The following is a 20,316-nucleotide window of genomic DNA, read 5'->3' as shown; positions in this document are numbered from 1 at the left end:
ACTTTTTTTTTTATTATTATTCATACTTTTATCTTTTGTTATTAGGAGGTTCAATTGTGTAATTTGTTTTAGTATTCTAATATATCTATGATTCTTAAACTTATCTTTAATTTGCTACCCTTTTAGGCTTTTATTTCTTCAAAGGCCTATTCGTGCAAAATAAAAAATCAATATATGGAGTATATATTACTCCCTCCGTCCCTAAATTACATTCCTCCTTTTTATTTTTGGTATTCCAAAATTACATTCCTCATTTTTATTTTTGGTAAGTTTATTTTAGTAAATCAACTCTCTTTTTCTGTTTTATATTTAATGTTTTCTCACTCATCCTTACCTAATCCCACTCATAATCCTTGTGCCAAATTACAATGAATATGATTGGTTAAAAATTTTCACTTAGGAGCATGTAATTGGTCCTTTTTTTTTTGCAAAGGATTGATGACATGTCATGAGTAATAACTAATATATCTTTATACTTCCCATTGCATTATCAAATTATTGCTATTTGTCTTATTCTACCTTCCTTAATTCCCGTGTAAATTTCCAAACAGGAATGTAATTTAGAGACGGAGGGAGTAGTTTTTTTAAAATATCTTATACATGGTATAATTTCCTTAAAAAAAAGGGTAAATTGGAAAAAAGACGTCAAAAAAAAAAAAAAAAAAAAAACTATATAAAAAAAAAACCCTCTTACGTTTATATATTTGGCCCGATTTGAAATTTTTTCAGTTTCTGCGCTGCTCTCTCTCGTCCATTGAAGCGCGCTCTGAATTCTTCGTCATCCTCCTCCATTGGTGCATCTTCCAACGTAAGATATTTTTGTTAATAATTGAATATCTTTCAATATTTAGGGTTTATTTCCGCTGAGGAGGAGAAGGCGAGAGTAGCTTTGGCAATGAGATCAAAGTTGCTAAAGGAGAAGGCGATAAAGGAAGAGGAAAAGAAGGAGCTGGACTGGCGTGCTTTGGCTGCTAAAGCACGTTCTGAGAGGAGTGGTATTGCAGCTCCTGTGGCTGCACCTGCTAGAAATATGGATGTGGACGATGATGCTAGAGAGAGGGATGTTACAAGGGAGGCAAAAGAAGAGAGGGAAGCGAGGTTGGGGCGTGAGAAAATTCGTGAGGAACAGCGAAGGGAGAGGGAGAGGAAGAGAAGGTTGGAGGCCAAAGATGCTGCTACAGGAAAGAAGAGTAAGATTACAAGAGATAGGGATCGTGATATTAGTGAGAAGGTTGCTCTTGGTATGGCGTCTGTTGGGTCTGGAAGAGGTGAAGTCATGTATGATCAACGATTGTTCAACCAAGAGAAGGGGATGGAATCTGGTTTTGCTGCTGATGACCAGTACAATGTTTATGACAAGGGCTTATTCACCGCCCAAGCTACACTTTCCACTCTATACCAGCCGAAGAAAGATATGGATAATGAAATGTATGGCGGAGCTGATGAACAGCTTGAGAAGATTAGGAACACGAAGAAGTTTAAACCCGACAAGGGATTCACTGGAACTGCAGAGAAGAGTGGTAAGAGAGAGAGGCCTGTCGAGTTTGATCAGGTTGCTGAGGAGGCTGATGTATTCGGTTTGGATCAGTTTTTTACTGAAGTGAAGAAGGGTAAGAAAGCCAATGACAAAATTGGTGGCGGAGGTACAATGAAAACAAGCGCTGGGTCTACACAAGAAGGCTATGATGGTGGCTCTGGGAGGAGCAGGATTGACTTCGACAAGGGGGGTTAATTCTGCATTTGTATTTTTTTTCTGTTAGCTGATCCTGTTTTTGCCTTACTGATGATCTGCATTTTATTTGACTGTATAATACTTTTCCTTCTCGGAAAGGCCACTGCTTAGGGTCCTAAAAGGTTTTTATATGGATCTTTGTTATTATCTTTAATCACAGTAATCTACTTATCCAAAAGTTTAGGTGCTATGCTTAATTGCAGAGAAAATTGATTTAAGATAATTTTTTTTTGTTCGGGTTTTCAATCAGTGCCAGTTATCTTTAATCAGTGCCAGTTATTCTGGCTACGAAACACTACAAATGACTTCAGATATTTTTTTTTGTTCGGGTTTTCAATTAATCATGCATTCGAACATACAGTGGAGAATCATACTATTCACCCTTAAGGGCCATGACCAGGGAGCGTCGTGGTTCTAGGCCGGAAACAAGTAATGTGAATTGCATTTCAGTTTCTTTTGCCCCTTGTATGGATAGTTGGATAATTGCTGCCAAGAATAAATGAAACTGTAAAAGAGAAATGTAAGTAGATCACGGTAATGTTTTCTCAGTTCATCTTGTTCCTTGGAAATTACAAAAGGTTTACCAGAGATGTAAGATAGTGGATCCTTAAGACCATACTTTGTATTCCACTCGTTGTAGTTGTGCATGATTACAAGTGCAATGCATGGTACAGTACTACAGTCTGGTTCCATGTCCATATGGTGTCAAACTGTCAATATGGTACAATACTAGATGCAGCATCCAAGTCAAATTACCTTATGCACTTGAATTATTCTTCATTCATGGACTAGTGTTAGTAACTTGTCGAAAGTTAGTCATCAATTATGTTGTCTGAATGTGTGCATGTCAATAGTTAGACAAAAACTTCCCCTGAAAATAGTACTACCACTTCCCAACAGGCAACCATCTCCAGCCGATTTGATTCAGAATCAATGTGAGGAAGATCACATCCAATACCATTATCAAACATTCAAACTCAGGGTTTAGCATTCAGATTTCAGAGCTTCAGACCCCAAACACCATTGCATTAAAATTCAATACATGAGAAAATAAGCCGATCACATTTAACAGCATTATAGACAAAGTTATCAAGAATACAAATGGTACTATGACATGGAAAAGTGTGTTTAAGGGCGTAAGAGATCATAAGGCATACCCATAAAAGACATATTATTTACTTAGAAAAAAATGTAAATAATTATTACAACCCTCAAAAATCTTAATCTCGAGTCAGTACATTGTTAAAAAATTGAGTGTACATAATATCATGAGTCAAGTCAATACCACAAGTTCAAATACTTCATTAAAATGACACCTTTGAACAAGGACTTGTAGCTGAATTTCCTTATCACAATAGCTGAATTTCCTTATCACAAGGAAAAGCCTCATGGAAAAGGTTATTACAAAAATAAAGCTATTAGATCGTCATTGTCTCGGTGGTTTTTAGTGGATATGCACTTGGGTCCTATGCTGCTCTCGGTGATTTCATCTTCATGATTTGTCCCAGGATACCAGACCTGTAATTTCTGAAACTTCCGCTAAAATTATACACTCTTGGGATAAAAACTGTCTTAAGCAAACATTTGAGAATCAATCTGCTGGATATTTGAGAAGATCTGTCTCAAGGTGTCCGTGTAGTTGGGAGATTTAACCTGACAAGTAACGGAAAGAAGATTAGTTAGGCAATTACTGCAGCAAGAATAAAGCCACATAGATCAGATTAAGAGCACAAATAATCTTGAGCTTATCACAAGTAGTTGTCACTTTTTGGTTAGGTTGTCCAATCAGAAGCATTGTGCCAGGTTAAATTTGTATCAAGATTCATATTAGTTTCATTTTAAAATGCAACAATTAATTTAAATGAGGGGCTAGCATATTTACTAGTCAATCATAGTGGATCACAACTACTTGCCTGACAAATTTCTAGTGTCAATTCACACAATTTTTTTTCTCAACAACTCTGAACCAATTATTTAAACTCTCATTTGCTCTAAAGGGCGATAAGGCCCAATTAGATATCTAGTAAGGAGCACAGAAGTTGCAATAACATACAAAACCACCAAAAGTGATAACTTAAGTCAACCGCCCCAGCAAGGAGGCTCAAAAGTTATGCAACTTCCTGGACCATACTTGCCAACCAACTCTATTGATTTGCTCATTCAGGTAGGCTGGGTGAAAGGATGGCTAAATTAACTAAAACATATATCACCCCCTCCATTCTAAACTGATCTCCCTGCTAGTCCTCACTCTTCAGAACGGAGATTAAGGAAAATAGTAGGGGCCCTCAGGAATGTAGATGAGAATAAATAATTATAAAAGAGGAAAAATTAGTTTGGAACAGATTCCTTCTCAACCCATTCAAACACAAATCCAAGAATAAACCACACTATTCCCGATGTTTCTTCCTTCCCCCCATTCATGGAAAACATGGGTTTAGGGGAGTAGCTTGGGGTGGCCATCCTCTATCTTTATACAAGAGAAAACTACGACTACAATAGATCAAAGATACATGTTTTTTTTTTTTTTTTTTTTTGGGGGGGGGGGGGGGGGGGGGGGGTGGGGGCAAAGGCTAACAAAATGAATGCAGTGGGTCGCAGGACTAGAACTTGGGACCTTTGAAACCAATAACTCAATCACTACCATTAGGACCAGACCTCATTTGGTTTCTGAGTTCGGATGATAATAATGATTCAGATAAAGACATATCACAGAGATTATGCTTCTCTCCAAAAGATGACTAGCAGACTTTAGCTGCCTTGAAGTCCAACTTCTTTTATGAATGATTTCCAAGTCACAATAAACGAAATGGAAAGAGAATTACATACATAATGCACAAGGGAAACATCATGCCAATAATAGATTATTCAAACTATTGACAACTTTTTAGTCTGATCGCAGTCCACTTTTTCCACCAGCCAGGGGTCAAATAAGCAACCATGTCACAAAGATGAGGAGCACACAGTCAGGAGTCTATAACAATATTCCGGCCATAGATGAAATGAATTGCAAGCTTAGTAGTTGTACAAAGTACTAATTAAAATAAGATTTTCTAAGACACATGAGAAAGAGAATTGACATCAGAGGGCCAAGAAATAAAAGATTGAAAAGATTAAAAAAGCCAATTTTGCTGCCTACTCTCTGGAGCTAAATTCTCCAGCCTCCTCATCTTCCTATCCCTCTTTCAATGAAACCACATAACAGTACCTAATAAGAGAACGGTCTTTGTTGTTCATATTCTAGCACACAAAATAGGAGAGCAAGGTTAAGACAAGGCACAATCTTTGTTGTTCATATTCTAGCGCACAAAATAGGAGAGCAAGGTTAAGACAAGGCACATACACAGGGATTATGCTCAAGATAGATAGTGGTAATTGTATCCCTTGAACCAGCAACCGCCTCAGCCATACCCTCCAGAGAGGCAATCTGGTTATCATTCAGCCACAGATCTTCCAACCTGAAAAATAATATATTTGGTAAAAAGGACATATTTATGGTGTGGCTAGTGGCCAACAACCAGTTTTATGTTTAGTGCTTGGTACTTAGTGCTTAAGATAATTGACATACCTCGTCAACTTTTCAATATCCTCTATTGATGTTAACTTATTTGATGCAATATCCAAGACACGGAGGTTTGCCAAAGTTGATAGCCCTTCCATTTTTGTAATTCCATTATGGCTTAGGTATAATTCTTCAAGGGCTACACATTCCTACAAATTTTGTTGTCGCAACAAAAAAAAACATAAAAAGCAAGAATCTCAAAAAGGGGACAAAATGCAATCTACTAATCTTACAACGATTAGTGGTAAAAAAAGCATACCTCAAATCCTTTCATTGATGTCAAGCGGTTGCTCTGCAAACTAAGTTTTTTAATGCATTTTAATCCACATAAGTTGACAGTTTTGATCCGATTTCGACCGAGCCATAACTCTTGCAGGTTAATCAAAGATTCTAGATTTTCCATCACCTGGGAAAGGAAGTTATAGTTACAGATATTGGGGGCACATTACTAACTTTTAGAAACCTCAACCTTCACTCCCTCACATTTATTAAATGTCTGCATACAATCTAGAATTCTCTGCCGTAATTGCACAGCTATTAGCTGATAAAATGTTTAGGACACATACCCGCAATCTATTGGAGCCAAGTTCGAGAATTTGCAGCTCATGAAAATGCTCAATTTCCTCTATCTTAGTGACTTCATTTTTGGACACATAAAGTTCTTTGAGAGTGTTGGAGACCTTTGACAACCCACTTGAAGAGGGTATCTCATTGAAAGATACATCAAACACCAGAAGATTCTTAAATATGCTGACATCAGGTATCTTTGTAAGCTTGTTGTCTCTAAGTACCAGCTCCTACATACATGAATAATAACAGAAAAGGCTGAATTGCAGTTGCAAACAGTGAAAATACAGTGAGTGTTAATTTATCATATATGTGAATTCAACCGTATCAATATGCTCAACAAAGTTAACAAAGAATCATAACAGCCAATGCGACACCAGTCAAAACCAGAAGTTATGACATAATATAAAAAAAAACATGATGAAATGACAAGATAAAATTCCATTACAAAATAACATTAATGTACTGAAATGACATCCTCACAATAGAAAAGAATACAAAAAGTATCATTACCAAGAAAACCCTCCTTTAAATCACCCCCATCATAATTAATAGTAAGTTGCAAAGGGTCAACTGAGAGTCATCAGCCACCTTACTATGAGGGGTCACACGGCCAAGCCCATCCACTGGTGTTGCTAAGAACTCATCATCTCGAGGCCGTATACTACTCAATAGGGTCAGGAAATCATACGCTCATATTAACATTAACTCTGGCTCATATTGTCCTGTAACTCCTAAATATAGAAGATGCTTATAGTCTATTACTCCCACTAGATAAATACCCTCTATATTAAAAATTGATTAACTTTGGAGACATACCTAATACAAATTCACAATTACAGTTGTATACTAATCACCAAGTCAACATAAAATGTATTATGACTTGGTATAAAACCCGAAATTGATATAAAGTAGAAACAGACAACTAATAAATGGTTGCTACTTGCTATTACACTGATAAAGAATGGGAAAAAAGGATGCCTTCCAAATACAAAGAAGAGGCAATGCTTTAACAACAATGGTGAATGAGAAAGCATAAAGCTGAAGTCTTTATACATAGAAAGGGCAAGGTCTAACAGCTAACACAGTTAAACCAAGCATCAGCATCAAGAAATTCTTGATTTCTTGATAGAGGTAGTATACAGCATTGGTCAAATATGAAGTGTAAACTAATTCTCTACACTGTGCCTCACTCCTTCAACAAAACTTAGTCAAAATCACATTAATATATCTCTCTGTTTCTCTCCAATGCACCGTCTCACATCGCGATAGACGAAGGCAAATTGATATTTCTTCTAATACTAATACCAGCATACCACTATTAAATAGCATTAAACATTCCTAGCTAATACAATCCACTGACACTAGAACTTGAGATTTTTCCAAATCATCCAAAATAAGCACAAATTAATGGAGCTTAACACCAATGCAAAAATTAAAGAAATACTACACAAATTATAATTGAAGCACCTGATCAACAAAATTCTTACCCAAAAAAGGGGGGAAATTCATAAATTCAAATTTTACACAATTAAATTAAAAAATCAGAACAATTGATTATCAACAAAGACAAACAAATGCAAAATTTACCTCGAGACCAGAAATGGCATGAGAATTAGAGAGAGGTTCAATGCCGGCATCATCAAAGAGATTCTGACGAAGAGAGAGCTTCTTGAGGTGAGAGAGAAGAGTAATTCGAGGATCCAATTGAGAGAGACGATTAGCAGTCAAGTCTAACTCGACAAGATTCGGAGGAAACTCGACTGATTCGAGGTCGTGAAGCTGGTAACTCGTTAGATCAAGAGCCGTGATCGTCTCCTCGTCGTCGACGTCGGCGGCTGCGGCGGAGGCGGCGGTGGTTGTAGGGAGGTGATCGGCGGAAGATTCTGGTGGAGGAATTAGGGTTTGTTGATCTTCCATTGGAGAAAGCTTGGAAGAGATGAGAGAGAAAAATGGTGAGGAATTTGATTGATTAAAGAAGCATATGCTTAATTGCTTATGCGATTATGTTCTGAAGGAGATATGTTACAACACTTACAAGGTATGATGTACATATACGAGTAATACGACCCATATGTCACATTGTCACGTTAGTTTGTTCTCGATTTTTTGAGCAAGTCTTAGGAATAAGCAAGTCATTTTGGGGCGGAGGGAATGCAGAATGCTAAATAGTCATCATATGTCGAACTTGTTGTTCTTTCCAACAGGATCACATTATTTAGTAGGCTGTTGCGTTCGAGCTAACTACTGTTATTTAAATTGCAAGGAATTTGGTTGTACAAAGGCTTCTATAAAAGCTAGAGCTTAATGAATGACTATATTGACATTAATTATAGCTCTAACTAATTTTCCCCCTATTAGTCAATTAGTCACAATTACGGATCACAAAATGTGTAGTGTAGTACCGTAGTTACTAGCCAAAATTTCACTTTTTTTCACCTACTTGAATTCAATTAAACCAAAACTCTAAGGGCATGCCTTAGGAAAACAATTTTATATCACGCATACAGTATCTGTATATCCTTGTAACAGTAGAGTAAAAACTTTGAATACACTGGCTGAGTTCCTGCATAGCATACAATACAAAAGATACAATCTTGGGGAGCCTCAGTACAGTTCTTATTCAGCCTTTCTTTGCACAAGCGGCCATTGCTGCTGCAAAATTTTGTACATACTTGAAAGAAGGTAGGTGCCGTACACTAGGATGATCTTCTTGTAGCCTGCTTTAACAACTGGCTATTTGATGCACAAGATTGACATTCTTAACGTACAAATTCAGTTTCCAGAAACATTCTGTACACACTTGACAGTTCTGAACCAAAAGCACAGCCTTATCAGCAGCAAGATCATACGCCTTGAAGTCCAATGGGAAAATCAAATACCTTGAAGATCTGAAGGATATTTGACATGTACTACACTTTATGGGATCATGTTCACCGGCTACAGATCTCTGTTAGCATTTACCATTTTCAACAACTTAGTAAGATCATACGCCTTGAAGTCTTTTCCATAAGCTATGCTCAGATCCAAAGGTGTCCTTCCATCCTAGAATACAATTGAGTACAGGCAGATCCATTAGTATTAAAACTAGATCTAAATGCAAATGATACCGGCTTTAAATTTCAAAAACACATACAACAACTATGTTAAAAGAGTACATAAAACGTACCCAGGCATTTGAGGTATTTTATGTGGACAGTAAACTCCCCATTAGTAAGCTTAGTATAGTAGAGAAGAGTGAATGAAGGTCAATGTCATTTTAGGTTAGGTGGATACCAATCTCTTCAAAAGGCATAATATACAGTCACATGGAAGTTTAATGTTTCCAAGAATATGGGTCACGTCATACATGTCACGCTATTAGATTTTTAAATGATACATGGTCAATGGATTTACCTTATTTTTCCTCATTTTATCTGCACCATTTACTAACAAGATTTTTGCAATGTCTCTGTTTCTACTTTGCATGGCAACATGTAAGGGGGTCCACCCTTCCTGTAAATGGGAATCGAAAACAAAGTTAATGAGGTCAGTTAAGATACAAAAAAGTTGCAGGACAAGAAACAAATGCATACTTACATCGTCAGAGGCATTCACATCCACATTGTACTTGATAAGTAATTTCACAGTCTGTATGGCACCAACTTGAACTGCATAGTGAAGTGCGGTGACACCATTCTGTAGTAAATAGCATAAAGTTATTTCATGCAAATTAAAGAGTCTACAGACAGACATTCAAGGGCAGATTACCTTGTCCTTAACATGAGGATTGGCACCTTTTCTTATGAGATGACTAATAACAGCTTCCTTCTTACCAATAATGCTGACATGTAGAGCAGTCAGACCATCCTGCTCATAAAATCTTTGATAAGTTAATCCATGAAAGAGTACCTCTAGCCAGAGATAATGTTACATGTTAAATTAAGCTGACCTTGTCTGGAAGATCAACGTTGACACCATTTTCAAGTAGCTGGTCTATAAAATGATTTTGCCCTGACAATGCTAGGCTGTGAAGAGGACTCCATTTTGCCTACACACAGTATTTAAAATTCAGAAAATCTTGAACAAACACACAGTCCAGGAAGCATAAATATTCAAAGTACAACATGGGGATAGTTTTGGATACTTTCAAATACTTACAGTTGATATTTTCTCAAGATTTGGAGCTGCATTTTGTTGCAAAATTAGCCACTCCTCTGGTTCCAAGAGATCCTTAATCTCTGAAGATCAGTCATTGTCAATGTCCAAAACAGAAGAAGAATTCTGGGTGATGTTTAAACATGAAAAATACTCATATAAATTAAACATATAAAGCTGTTTTAAAATCTCAAACAATGACTAACATTGCAAGATGCAGGTTCACATATACCTAACATATTTCCTTAAGCATACCTCCTAGAAAAATAAATGGGACTTGTTTATCTTAATTGTTTTGAATCCAAGAACACGCACGCACAAGATGTTTGACATCATGTAACATTATTGAATTAGCCAAATAGACACTTTTTTACTTTTTACTAAGTCTCAAAACATATATACATAATATGCTACAAGTCACTTTCAGGAATGTGCAAGGTCAGTTATGTCAATGAAATCTGGATTCAATGCAATTGAGGCTTTTGATGTTTTATTGATCTAAATTATTAGTGCACTCATTTAACAACAGCAGAAAGTTGAAATCCACGCAACTTGGTGTATAAGACCAACAATAATGTAGTATGGATACCTCCAATAGTTGGGAAGATCCAAACAAGTTATAGGTTAACCTGGTGTATAGTAGGGATGAGAGAAAGTACCATATAACTATATTAATAACAACCACAGTTATTGAATCATTATTAAGCTCAATTGCCTCAAAATCCACGCATGATAGTTCTTGTCAAATGTTTCTAAAATTTACTTCCACAAGCCGAATAAGCCATTATTGACTATTCCGCAGCAAAAACAGAGACGATGGTTTGTTAATCCATTTTAATTTCAATATAATATGTCTCATATGAGTTACGAACTGATTGTCATTCTGGCAGCAAAGCTCAATTGTAATGAACTCATTAAAATTCAAAATGCGCCAAAAATTACTCATATGTTCTGGTAAATTGCGTAACATAGATCATATCCTTTGTGACCCACATACTATTTTTATCTACTCTTTAACATGCAATAACATCAGTGATGAAAAATGCAAAATCATGATATGGTGCTGTTTCAATGTTTGAGTGAACTCATTCACCAGTCCTGATGATGGAGTGTGACAGAGGCTTATAACTAACGTAGCTCCCTTAAGACATTTTCTAATAAACAATTTCAGGAGGAACTAGAACCAGGATGATGAGGAAAACAAGTTTTCCCAGCTTGTTTAGATTGCGAATGTTTACTGAATGAGTGCTGCAAAACTTTAAAGTTTCTCCAATTTACTGTTAAATTCCTTTCTTCTTTCTCTCCTTATTACATCCGTTATTACGCACAATCTCAGTGGGTGCTATAATTGACTTAAAACATATACATTCAGTACTCCCTATGTCCTGAAGAGTATGCGCTATATTCTTCTTTAAAAAGTGTCCTAAAAGAAATGCTTTACTAGTCTCATTGCTTTACTCTTTCATCAACATGTGGTCCTAGTGCTTTGCTTTTCATCAACTTTACTCAACCAAATGTTAAATAGTGTGTACGTATACTGCATACTTTTTGGACGGGGCTAGTTACAGAAAAACAAAAACAAAAGGAGCAAAGATTTAGAACCTTTTGCGAGTTCATCCTCATACTTCATTTCTGCATGTTCTCCAGAAATTGTCGCAACTGAAGAGTCTTTATCTTCTTCCCAGTCACTCTCAAAATCCAAATCATTTCCTTCTTCTTCCTGCTCTTCATCATCATAGTCACTCTCGCTTCCGTCCTCAGGATCTTCCCATACCCCGACTTTTGAATTAACAGGAGTCTGCCTCGAGCCAACCACACTGGCTCTTCCTTTTGAGTACTTTAGAGTCACATAAGGACGGACAATTCCTTTTCTTCTAAGATTTAAAGGTTTAAGGTAGCCTGTCATGCAGCAAGAAGTACCTCCCGTTGTTCCAGAAGAAACAACAGGCAACAAAGAAAGCTCTTTAAGAGGCAAGGTTGCCGTAGCCCAAGATGCCATACACCCAGCTTCAACTTGTTCTCGATTTTCGATTACTTGATGCAATCCACTACAAAATATACACATAGAGACTTCACTAAATAAACTCAACCCAAAGGGTGAAGAGATTAAATGTTTATGCATATCCTCAGCAACAAGGCAAATAATGGTTAATTAGTTATGCAACCCACCCCATAATTTGTGAATTAGGCTTCGATATTGTTGTTCTTGTTGTACAAAGCAGGCATGTCCCTCGGCCGGGGAGAAAGGCCCATATTCGTAGATTTTCCATCCTAACATAAAAGGGCTATAAACAAAAGCCTATGAAATGGTTGAAGTGGTTCAACGGTAGTGACTCTATAGTGAAGCATAGTTAATCATCAAATCTCTTAAGTGGGGAGTGGTTCAATGGTACCGCTCGAGGATTAAAGTAGGCTCGGCTCGAGCTCAATATGATTAAGGATGGCTCGGCAGAGCTTAAAGCTTGGCGGGCAAAGTAACCCGTGCTTGGCTCGAGGTCCAATAACATCAACAAAAGCTTGTGGACTCAATTAGGCTCGAAAAATGCAACACACTAGCAACCAATTTGGACTCAATCATCAAATTAGGCTCGAAATATGCAACACAATAGCAACCAATTTGGACTCAATTATCAAATTAGGCTCGAAAAATGCATCACAATAGCAACTAATTTGGACTCAATTATCAAATAATCTTCTCGCATAAGCATACCAACGTAAATTGCACATAGCAAAATTACAATCTTTCAACATTTGAGTAAATATAACCAATAATTTAAAATTGCACCTTAAAAGAACCCTAAATTGACTATACTGAGTATTGAATCAATGATAGTGTAAAGCTAAATTCGTTGATTGAAAAAATATAATTCTTACGTCAGGAATTGCTTCAATGGAGGAAAGAAAGCTCGGACGCAGCTTCAATAAAGAACTCAGGGTACGCTTCAATGGAGGAAAGCAAGCTCAGAGCACGCTTCAATGGAGGAGAGAAAGCGAGTACGTTAAAGTGGAGAGAGGAGGATGGGAGTGCAGCGTAATAGTGAAAAGGGGATAAAAAAAACTGATAACATCAAAAGAATTGGGAACGACTGCACGAGCGAGCTAACCGTGCAAGTCCATGTTAAATGTAGACTCGTCTTGTATCATATCGAGCTCGTGTCAACACAATTACACGAGTATAGCTCATATATAGTTTAGACCACATGTTGAGCTGTATCACATGTTAAACGGTTTTAAACTAGTGCTGTATCATATCGAGCTACATATGAGCTCTTGCACGTGTTGTGTGATCTTGTGCCAGTGACTCCTACGATGTTTGATCATCTTTTGCAATTGTGGACAAAAATAAGCACAATAACCACACCAACACATAAGCCGATTATTACCACCAACCCATGCCAGATTTTGATAAAATAGATTATGTCCCTTAGCACTGTGCCGAACTTGTAACGGACTTGAGTCTAACCATTTTAATGCTTGTGCTTGATCGACCAAAGTCCTAGCCCGTCCCATGACCAGCTCTATTGTCCTACTCCAACCCAAAGTCCACAAATTTACATGCCACTTTGACGCATGATCTCTTTCTCTCTCTTACCGCTAAGGCTCCACAAATTGCCACATCCAAAATCCGCCATTTTTCTTCACATTGCAGCAACAACTTCTTCTGAATCAATTGACCAACTTTCAATCAATCAAACACTTTTAAAAGAACCCCAACAAAACCCAGCTGAGAAAATTCAAAACTTGCTATCAAATTGCACAAATATACTTCAACTTCATCAAATTCATGCTCATGTAATTAGAACCCACTACTTAGAATTAAACAATGCCCCATTTTATTGGAACAATTTCATAAGATTATACACTAGATTAAACTCCCCATTTTATGCTTTTCATGTTTATTTGTCTATGTCTAGAGCAGGGGTCTTACCTGATCATTATACCCTGCCCATCACCATTAAAGCTGTTGGGCAAGCTTACTCTTTGAAAATAAGCCAGCAACTTCATGGGGTTGCAATTTTTCATGGAATTGAATGTGATGAGTTTGTTCAAAGTGGGTTAGTTAATATGTATGTGAAAGTAGGTGAGTTTGGGGATGCATACAAGGTGTTTGATGAAAGTCCTGAGAGAAAGTTAGGTTCTTGGAATGCCATTATAGCTGGGTTAGCCCAAAGTGGGCGTTCTAGGGATGCTTTGGGTGTGTTTTTGAGGATGAGAAGAAGTGGGTTTGAGCCGGATGGTGTGACAATGATTAGTGTTGTTTCGGCATGTGGAGGGTTAGGGGATTTTAAGCTAGCACTACAATTGCATAAATGTGTTTTCCAAGTGAAATGGAAAGGGAATGAGGATGTTTTGATGATGAATTCAGTCATTGATATGTATGGGAAATGTGGCAGGATGGACTTGGCTTATGGGGTGTTTTCGAAAATGGATGAACGAAATGTGTCTTCGTGGACTTCCATGATAGTAGGTTATGCCACACATGGCCTTGCCAAGGAAGCTATGGAGTTCTTTCATGTCATGGTAGAAGCTGGTGTGATGCCTAATCATGTGACTTTTGTTGGGGTGTTGAGTGCATGTGTGCATGGTGGGATGGTCGATGAGGGGAAACGTTGCTTTCATATGATGAAGAACGTTTATGGGATCGAGCCTAACGTGCAGCATTATGGATGTATGGCGGACTTACTTGGTCGAGCAGGATTGTTAGAGGAGGCAAGAAATATGGTGGAATCCATGCCCATGAAGCCGAATGTAGTGATTTGGGGGTGTTTGTTGGCAGCAAGTGAGAGATATAATGATGTAACAATGGGAGAATGGGTAGCAAAGCATTTTCTCGAGCTGGAGCCATGGAATGATGGGGTTTACGTTGTTTTATCAAACATCTATGCTAGTAGAGAAATGTGGGAGGAGGTTGAAAAGATGAGGGAGATTATGAAACAGAGAAGATTAGCTAAGCTTCAAGGTTATAGTTCTGTGACCATTAGTATCAATTGAAAATTTGAAAGTTTGCCCATTTTCTTACTCATCTTTCATCATGAATTGATTGTTGTATGACATTTCACAAAAATTTCAAATGGGAAGTAACGTGTTCTTTGGATATTTACAGTTATCGTCTTCAAATGTTGCAGTAAGTAAAATGAGATTGACTTGAACCATCTTTGATGCCATGATAGCTGTTTTTATTCCAAGTAACATGCGTAGTACATAGATCAAGCGACTGTTAAAACAAAATAAAGACGACAACTATGATGCTAGGAACAAAATAGAACACCATAATTAACTAAATGCTAGAGCTAATCCACTAGTTTATAACACCAGCTTTGAGAGCTTCTTCCATCCGTTTGGCCATAACTTTCAAGCCTTTACCAATAAACTCATCCAAGTCCTCAGGTTTCCACCCTTCCACAGGCTCAACCTCGTAACCCCATTCAATAGCACACCCATCATCCTGCCTTATCACTCTCACCTTTGACACATATGAGTTGAACCCAACATTCCCATCAATGATCGAGTAGCTAAAGGTCATGCTATCTGGATCAATGGACAGCAGTTTTTGCTTAGTCCAGTTCACATGGTTCTCATCAGCATGCTCTATGTGGGTCTTAAACCCAGCACAATAACGGACACAGCCAGGCTGACCTTCGACACCCTCTACTCTAATACATGTGCTAAGAGTCGGAAACCACTTGTTCAGGCCACAAAAGTCAGCCAAGAAAGGCCAGACTTCTTCAGCCTTAGCACCAGCTAGCTCTTCATGTGCCTTTCCTTCCCATTTTGGTTGATTACTAACAATTTCCATTTCTTACTTATTTTGTTAAAAGACTGAGTCTGAAGCTGAAGGCGAGCCTGCTGATTGTGCTGAAGTATCTATATATAACCAGCTCAGGAGAGTTTGAGATATCCTGAACCTGAGGCAAGTTAACATCTAAGGTGTTTTAGTTTGATGTAAAAAGTTTTCATGGAAAACGTTTTTCATGTGATGTGATGTTGATACCTCATTGGACCTCGCAATGCTCATTAAAAAAATCTTTCAATTCGATGCACTGATGCGAGGAAGACAGAGACTAAACATATGTAAAACAAGTATGTCAACATCACTGCTATTGCCTTGCTTCCTTCCAAGTTCCAACTAGATACCGATATATTCACCTATCACCATAAATCAATCGCACCTATGCATATAGCTAGTAATTTTGTTGTTCTTTGTTAAATTAGATCGCGTAATGAGTGGACTCAAAGAACGGACAGGCCATTTATGTTGCCTGATATTGAATCAAGCTTCAGAAGGCATCCGCTAAGTGGAGTCAGTCCTTTTGATATTTATCTCTACGAATGGCTTAAATCAAAATACACCAGCCATTCAAAATTGAAGAACTAGTTATTTCGAATAAGAAATTATCTGCAATAACAATTCTGGTTCACAAGGCATAACTGTAACTGACAATTCGGCACACTAAACTACACTACTAGAGACTGCTGATTGTCTAAGCAAAGTAAAACATGAATTAAAAAATGGTATCTCTTCTTCTATACACACAGTTCTAATTGAGAAAAACAAAATCATACTCGTGTAATCTTGTATCGTTGTATGGAAAATTTATTGCATTATAGACTGTGAAGCAGGATGACTGTCCCTGATGTAAGACATAAAATCTTGCTGCTGCTGAGCTACCTTTCTCCCTGAAGCAATTCTCGCATGCTTCCTAGTCCTGTATCAGCTACTGTCAAGTGACTCGATTCTGTCATCTCTTCATGATCAGATTTCTTCCTGTCATACTTATTCAACCTTTGTTTTACAGTACTATTCTGCAGAGAAATTTTCTGGCATGATTCAATTCCTTTGCTTGGATTTTTCAATCTTAAAACGTTCCCCTTAATCGAACCCTCAACCTGGATATTGATCCTCCTGGATGGTGCAGAATCATGTTTTGGAGGTCCTGTCTCATCATTAAACCGAAAAACTTCATAGTTGTTATCATCTTTTTTCAAGATCACAGCACCAAGATTGACTAGAGACACAACTTCATCTCTATTTCTACCTCCAACTATCTCATCTTTCTCTGATATCAGTGTCCTACTCGCGTTCCTGGTTGAATTGATCGCCTTTTTCTCCTGCATCACTTCCCGGATTTCACCCTCTCTGGCAGAAATTTCTCCTAAATCTCTCAAGTCTAAGGCATCATTAGCATCAGTATGAGATGACTGACCATCTTCTTCATCACTTACTTCAGAAAAATCAACAACATTTCTCTCTTCATCATCTTCTGCTACATGTTTTATCCTCTCAGCCTCTCCAATCAAGTCCATTCCATACAACTCAATCCCCTCAGCATTCTGAGATAATTCGAGACCTCCTTTACGCCCCAAAAATTGCCAACCGCGGTCATTTCTGAACTTCTTCTCTGTGTCATAGTCCACTACATACAACTTTATCCCCTCAGCATTGTCATCAGATGGCCTTAGACCCCCCTTGCGCCCGAAAAGCTTCCCTATACGCTGGTTTCGTACCTTCTTATCGACATCTTCGTAACCATAGTCTTCCCTTACATGAAGTAAGTGGTAAATCTGGTAAAGCAACCAGAAGCTAACAACAAAGAAGATTGTAAACTGCACAATCTGCTTAGTATGTAACCCTTCACCCCTCTCTTTTCGGATAACATGTTGATGATTCAGTCCAGTTTCTTTCATTGCTTAATGCAAAAATATTCCTGCAATTAAAACCAACATCAGAAAAATTCAATCAAAATAATTGCTCAAGAAAGTGACATTTTCACAGAAATGCAGATAAACAATAATCAAGAAACAGAAAAGTTCTGGGAATATTACATGATTATGATCAAAATTAGGTGACAATCAAATGGCAAGATTTTTTTTTTTTTTTTTCATGATCAAAATTTAACCAAAATTTCTTGAAATGTATAGCATATAATCCTAAATACTTAATCAAATGTCAGAATTTAAACAACCCTGTGAAATTCCAACAAGAAATGGATAAAAACAGAACAATATAAGAAAGAAAACTCCCACAAAAATCATCCAAATTCAAATATAATTACAATCATTTGACATAATCTATAACCCTTTTCATAAAAAGTAAAAATTCATCGATATTTTTTAATTTAAAAAGATTATCAATGCGAATTTCCAAAACAAAAGAGAAAAAATACAGAGAATAAGAGATTACCCTGTTTTATTGTCTTCTTAATCAGAATTTTCTGCAAACTTAATCTCCAAACCATGCAAAAATTAACGAAATACCAAGTGGTATGATCTTTTTCCTTTTATTTCTTGCTTTGATTTTGTATGGAAATGAGATTATGAAGAAGAAGATTTGAATTTCTGGGTTTCTTGGAGGTTTAAGCGTTGAATGAGAGAGAAAACTAGCGGTTATATTTGAATAAGTAATCCCGAAAATAGGTTGGTAGTTTTTAATTGTTAGACGATAAAAATATGAGAATTGGGCTAAAAATCTCTATGATTTTTCGATAGCCCAAACTTTCTTCGAAGAGGATTTGTTGGGTCTTAAAAAATTGGAAACATAGATGTAATTATGTAAAGAATTTGCACCTAGGGGCGAGCCAAGCCCGAACTACTTGGAGTATGGTGCTTAAGTTTTTCGAACGAGTCAAGCTTAGACCGAATCGATATCGAACTGTTCAAAAACAAGCTTGACTTATTAATTATTATACTTAATCTATTTGCAAGTTTATTTTTTTTTTTAAATGAGATTACTAACTTATTATTGTATAATGTCTGGGATAATAAATATATAAAAGAATAATCAAACCTCATAAAGGCATCGAGCTGAACTCAAACCCAAGCCGAGCCAACGAATTGAGCTTTGACCTAGCCAAAATTGAATCATTCACGAACAAGCCATACTCATTATCCCAAATTGCATCATTATTTAGACAGTTTCACTATTCATTCATTCCTCTTTAACCATCTTTGTACTTTTTGCATGAAAAAATATTATAATCGCGTAGGATATGATCTTATTATTGGATTTGTCTTCACTTATGCAATTATGCATAATAGCTAATATTTTAATTTTACTCTTCCACGAGTTTCGTCAAGCTCCCTATAATTTTCTTGAATCTGCTTGCTTATTAACTCAAAATTTTCAATTAAAACCCAAATTATCTTAGTTGTAGCTTTTAACTCATTTGTATCTTCATTCTTAGATGCACAATTCAAGTAAAGAGGAATAAATTCAATGTTCTTTTTCTAAGGATTTATATGAAACTTGGGGTTTTTTTTCAATTAATTTTGGAATTGGGATATTTGTCATCAATTGAATGCATAACTAAATGTTGTACATGGTTAATTGTTGTTGGGATGAAAATAATGATTTCATATTCTTCATTTACTCATCACCTTAGGAATATGTATGAGGGCCTTTATTTGAATGTACAAGAAATATATATACCCTAATACTATACGGGCATGTTCTCTTCAGCTCCAATCAGTTCAGTTCAGCTCCAATCAGTTCAGTTCATAATTTCCTTCTCTCATAAACAATTCAGTTCAGTTTAGTTCAGTTCAGTAAATCAGTACATGCCTCGTATGATTGTTAGTCCATTAAGAAGTTAACTCATAATTTCCTAATTTTCCCAAATTATATCAATTTAGAAAAACTTCAATATTTGTATAGCTTTTTGCCAACTTCAGTTTTGCTTTCTCAAAGTTCAAACAATAATGAGTACATTCTAAGGGCCTGTTCATATTTACTAAACTGAACTGAACTGATTGGAACTGAACTGAATTGATTGGAGCTAATGAACTGAACTGAACTGAACTGAATTGAGCTGAAATGAATATTTTATGTGTGAGGGAAATTAAGAGCTGAACTGAACTGAACTGATTGGAGCTGAACTGAACTGAACTGAACTGATTGGAGCTGAACTGAACTGAACTGAACTGATTAGAGCTGAACTGAAATGAACTGAACTGAAATTAAGTAAATGTGAACAGGCCCTAAGTAGCATCAAGAATTACTCCACGTGTGATTAAAGTTTTTCTAGATTGTACTATATATATGAAGAACATTAATGATAAAAGATGATATTTAATTTATCCCAAACATTTGTAATACTCCCTAGCTAGAAGAAACGTGATATGGTACGTACTCCTATTTACCATCGAACATCAAATCTATCTCTTTACATGTTAACTAGGTATATGACTACATGGTGCTTTGAATTTTAGGTTTAGCTGCCAACTATTCCAAGACACATAGCAAGCTATTTATTGCACGGACTCAAATGATGTTATCTTCGTACTTACTAGGTTACTATACTAAAACAAAGACCACTAAATCACG

General features: G+C 36.8%; 4 protein-coding genes and 1 pseudogene across 4 annotated transcripts; 2 read left to right on the top strand and 3 right to left on the bottom strand.

Moving 5' to 3' along the window:
* Positions 1 to 877: 877 nt before the first annotated feature.
* On the top strand, positions 878 to 1,947 carry LOC145612562 (SNW/SKI-interacting protein A pseudogene; annotated as a pseudogene).
* Positions 1,948 to 2,948: 1,001 nt separating this feature from the next.
* Positions 2,949 to 7,858, bottom strand: LOC145611660 (protein phosphatase 1 regulatory inhibitor subunit PPP1R7 homolog). The gene is made up of 6 exons (XM_081667011.1): positions 7,449 to 7,858; positions 5,858 to 6,088; positions 5,551 to 5,697; positions 5,298 to 5,440; positions 5,073 to 5,187; positions 2,949 to 3,385 (listed from the first exon to the last, which is right to left on the bottom strand). The coding sequence occupies exons 1-6, from the start codon at positions 7,776 to 7,778 to the stop codon at positions 3,305 to 3,307; spliced, it is 1,047 nt and encodes a 348-aa protein (XP_081523137.1). The 5' UTR covers positions 7,779 to 7,858; the 3' UTR covers positions 2,949 to 3,304.
* A 437-nt stretch (positions 7,859 to 8,295) lies between these two features.
* Positions 8,296 to 13,086, bottom strand: LOC145611871 (uncharacterized). The gene is made up of 8 exons (XM_081667252.1): positions 12,870 to 13,086; positions 11,598 to 12,043; positions 9,999 to 10,078; positions 9,790 to 9,888; positions 9,609 to 9,707; positions 9,438 to 9,536; positions 9,255 to 9,353; positions 8,296 to 8,903 (listed from the first exon to the last, which is right to left on the bottom strand). The coding sequence occupies exons 2-8, from the start codon at positions 11,992 to 11,994 to the stop codon at positions 8,799 to 8,801; spliced, it is 978 nt and encodes a 325-aa protein (XP_081523378.1). The 5' UTR covers positions 11,995 to 12,043; positions 12,870 to 13,086; the 3' UTR covers positions 8,296 to 8,798.
* Positions 13,087 to 13,790: 704 nt separating this feature from the next.
* On the top strand, positions 13,791 to 15,092 carry LOC145611997 (pentatricopeptide repeat-containing protein At1g77170, mitochondrial-like). The gene has a single exon (XM_081667380.1). The coding sequence runs from the start codon at positions 13,902 to 13,904 to the stop codon at positions 14,985 to 14,987; it is 1,086 nt and encodes a 361-aa protein (XP_081523506.1). The 5' UTR covers positions 13,791 to 13,901; the 3' UTR covers positions 14,988 to 15,092.
* Positions 15,093 to 15,135: 43 nt separating this feature from the next.
* Positions 15,136 to 15,819, bottom strand: LOC145611998 (lachrymatory-factor synthase-like). Its single transcript, XM_081667381.1, has one exon. The coding sequence runs from the start codon at positions 15,790 to 15,792 to the stop codon at positions 15,295 to 15,297; it is 498 nt and encodes a 165-aa protein (XP_081523507.1). The 5' UTR covers positions 15,793 to 15,819; the 3' UTR covers positions 15,136 to 15,294.
* Between the last annotated feature and the right edge of the window lie 4,497 nt (positions 15,820 to 20,316).

This window comes from Chenopodium album, chromosome 24 (assembly GCF_948465745.1).
Source record: "Chenopodium album chromosome 24, dcCheAlbu1.1, whole genome shotgun sequence".
NCBI classification, from domain to species: domain Eukaryota; kingdom Viridiplantae; phylum Streptophyta; class Magnoliopsida; order Caryophyllales; family Amaranthaceae; genus Chenopodium; species Chenopodium album.
The sequence above is the reverse complement of the archived record's forward strand: the minus strand, read 5'-3'. Positions and strand labels throughout refer to the sequence as shown.

What these genes read in the sequence shown, in the direction of transcription:
- LOC145611997 (XM_081667380.1), top strand. Translation starts at nt 13,902, where the DNA reads ATGTCTAGAGCAGGGGTCTTACCTGATCATTATACCCTGCCCATCACC.
- LOC145611998 (XM_081667381.1), bottom strand. Translation starts at nt 15,792, where the DNA reads ATGGAAATTGTTAGTAATCAACCAAAATGGGAAGGAAAGGCACATGAA.
- LOC145611660 (XM_081667011.1), bottom strand. Translation starts at nt 7,778, where the DNA reads ATGGAAGATCAACAAACCCTAATTCCTCCACCAGAATCTTCCGCCGAT. An exon ending in CATCAATGAAAGGATTTGAG is followed by an intron (nt 5,441 to 5,550) that starts GTATGCTTTTTT and finishes CAAAATTTGTAG; the next exon opens with GAATGTGTAGCCCTTGAAGA. An exon ending in GATATTGAAAAGTTGACGAG is followed by an intron (nt 5,188 to 5,297) that starts GTATGTCAATTA and finishes ATTATTTTTCAG; the next exon opens with GTTGGAAGATCTGTGGCTGA.
- LOC145611871 (XM_081667252.1), bottom strand. Translation starts at nt 11,994, where the DNA reads ATGGCATCTTGGGCTACGGCAACCTTGCCTCTTAAAGAGCTTTCTTTG. An exon ending in ATCTTGAGAAAATATCAACT is followed by an intron (nt 9,889 to 9,998) that starts GTAAGTATTTGA and finishes TACTGTGTGTAG; the next exon opens with GCAAAATGGAGTCCTCTTCA. An exon ending in ATAAAATGAGGAAAAATAAG is followed by an intron (nt 8,904 to 9,254) that starts GTAAATCCATTG and finishes ATTGTATTCTAG; the next exon opens with GATGGAAGGACACCTTTGGA.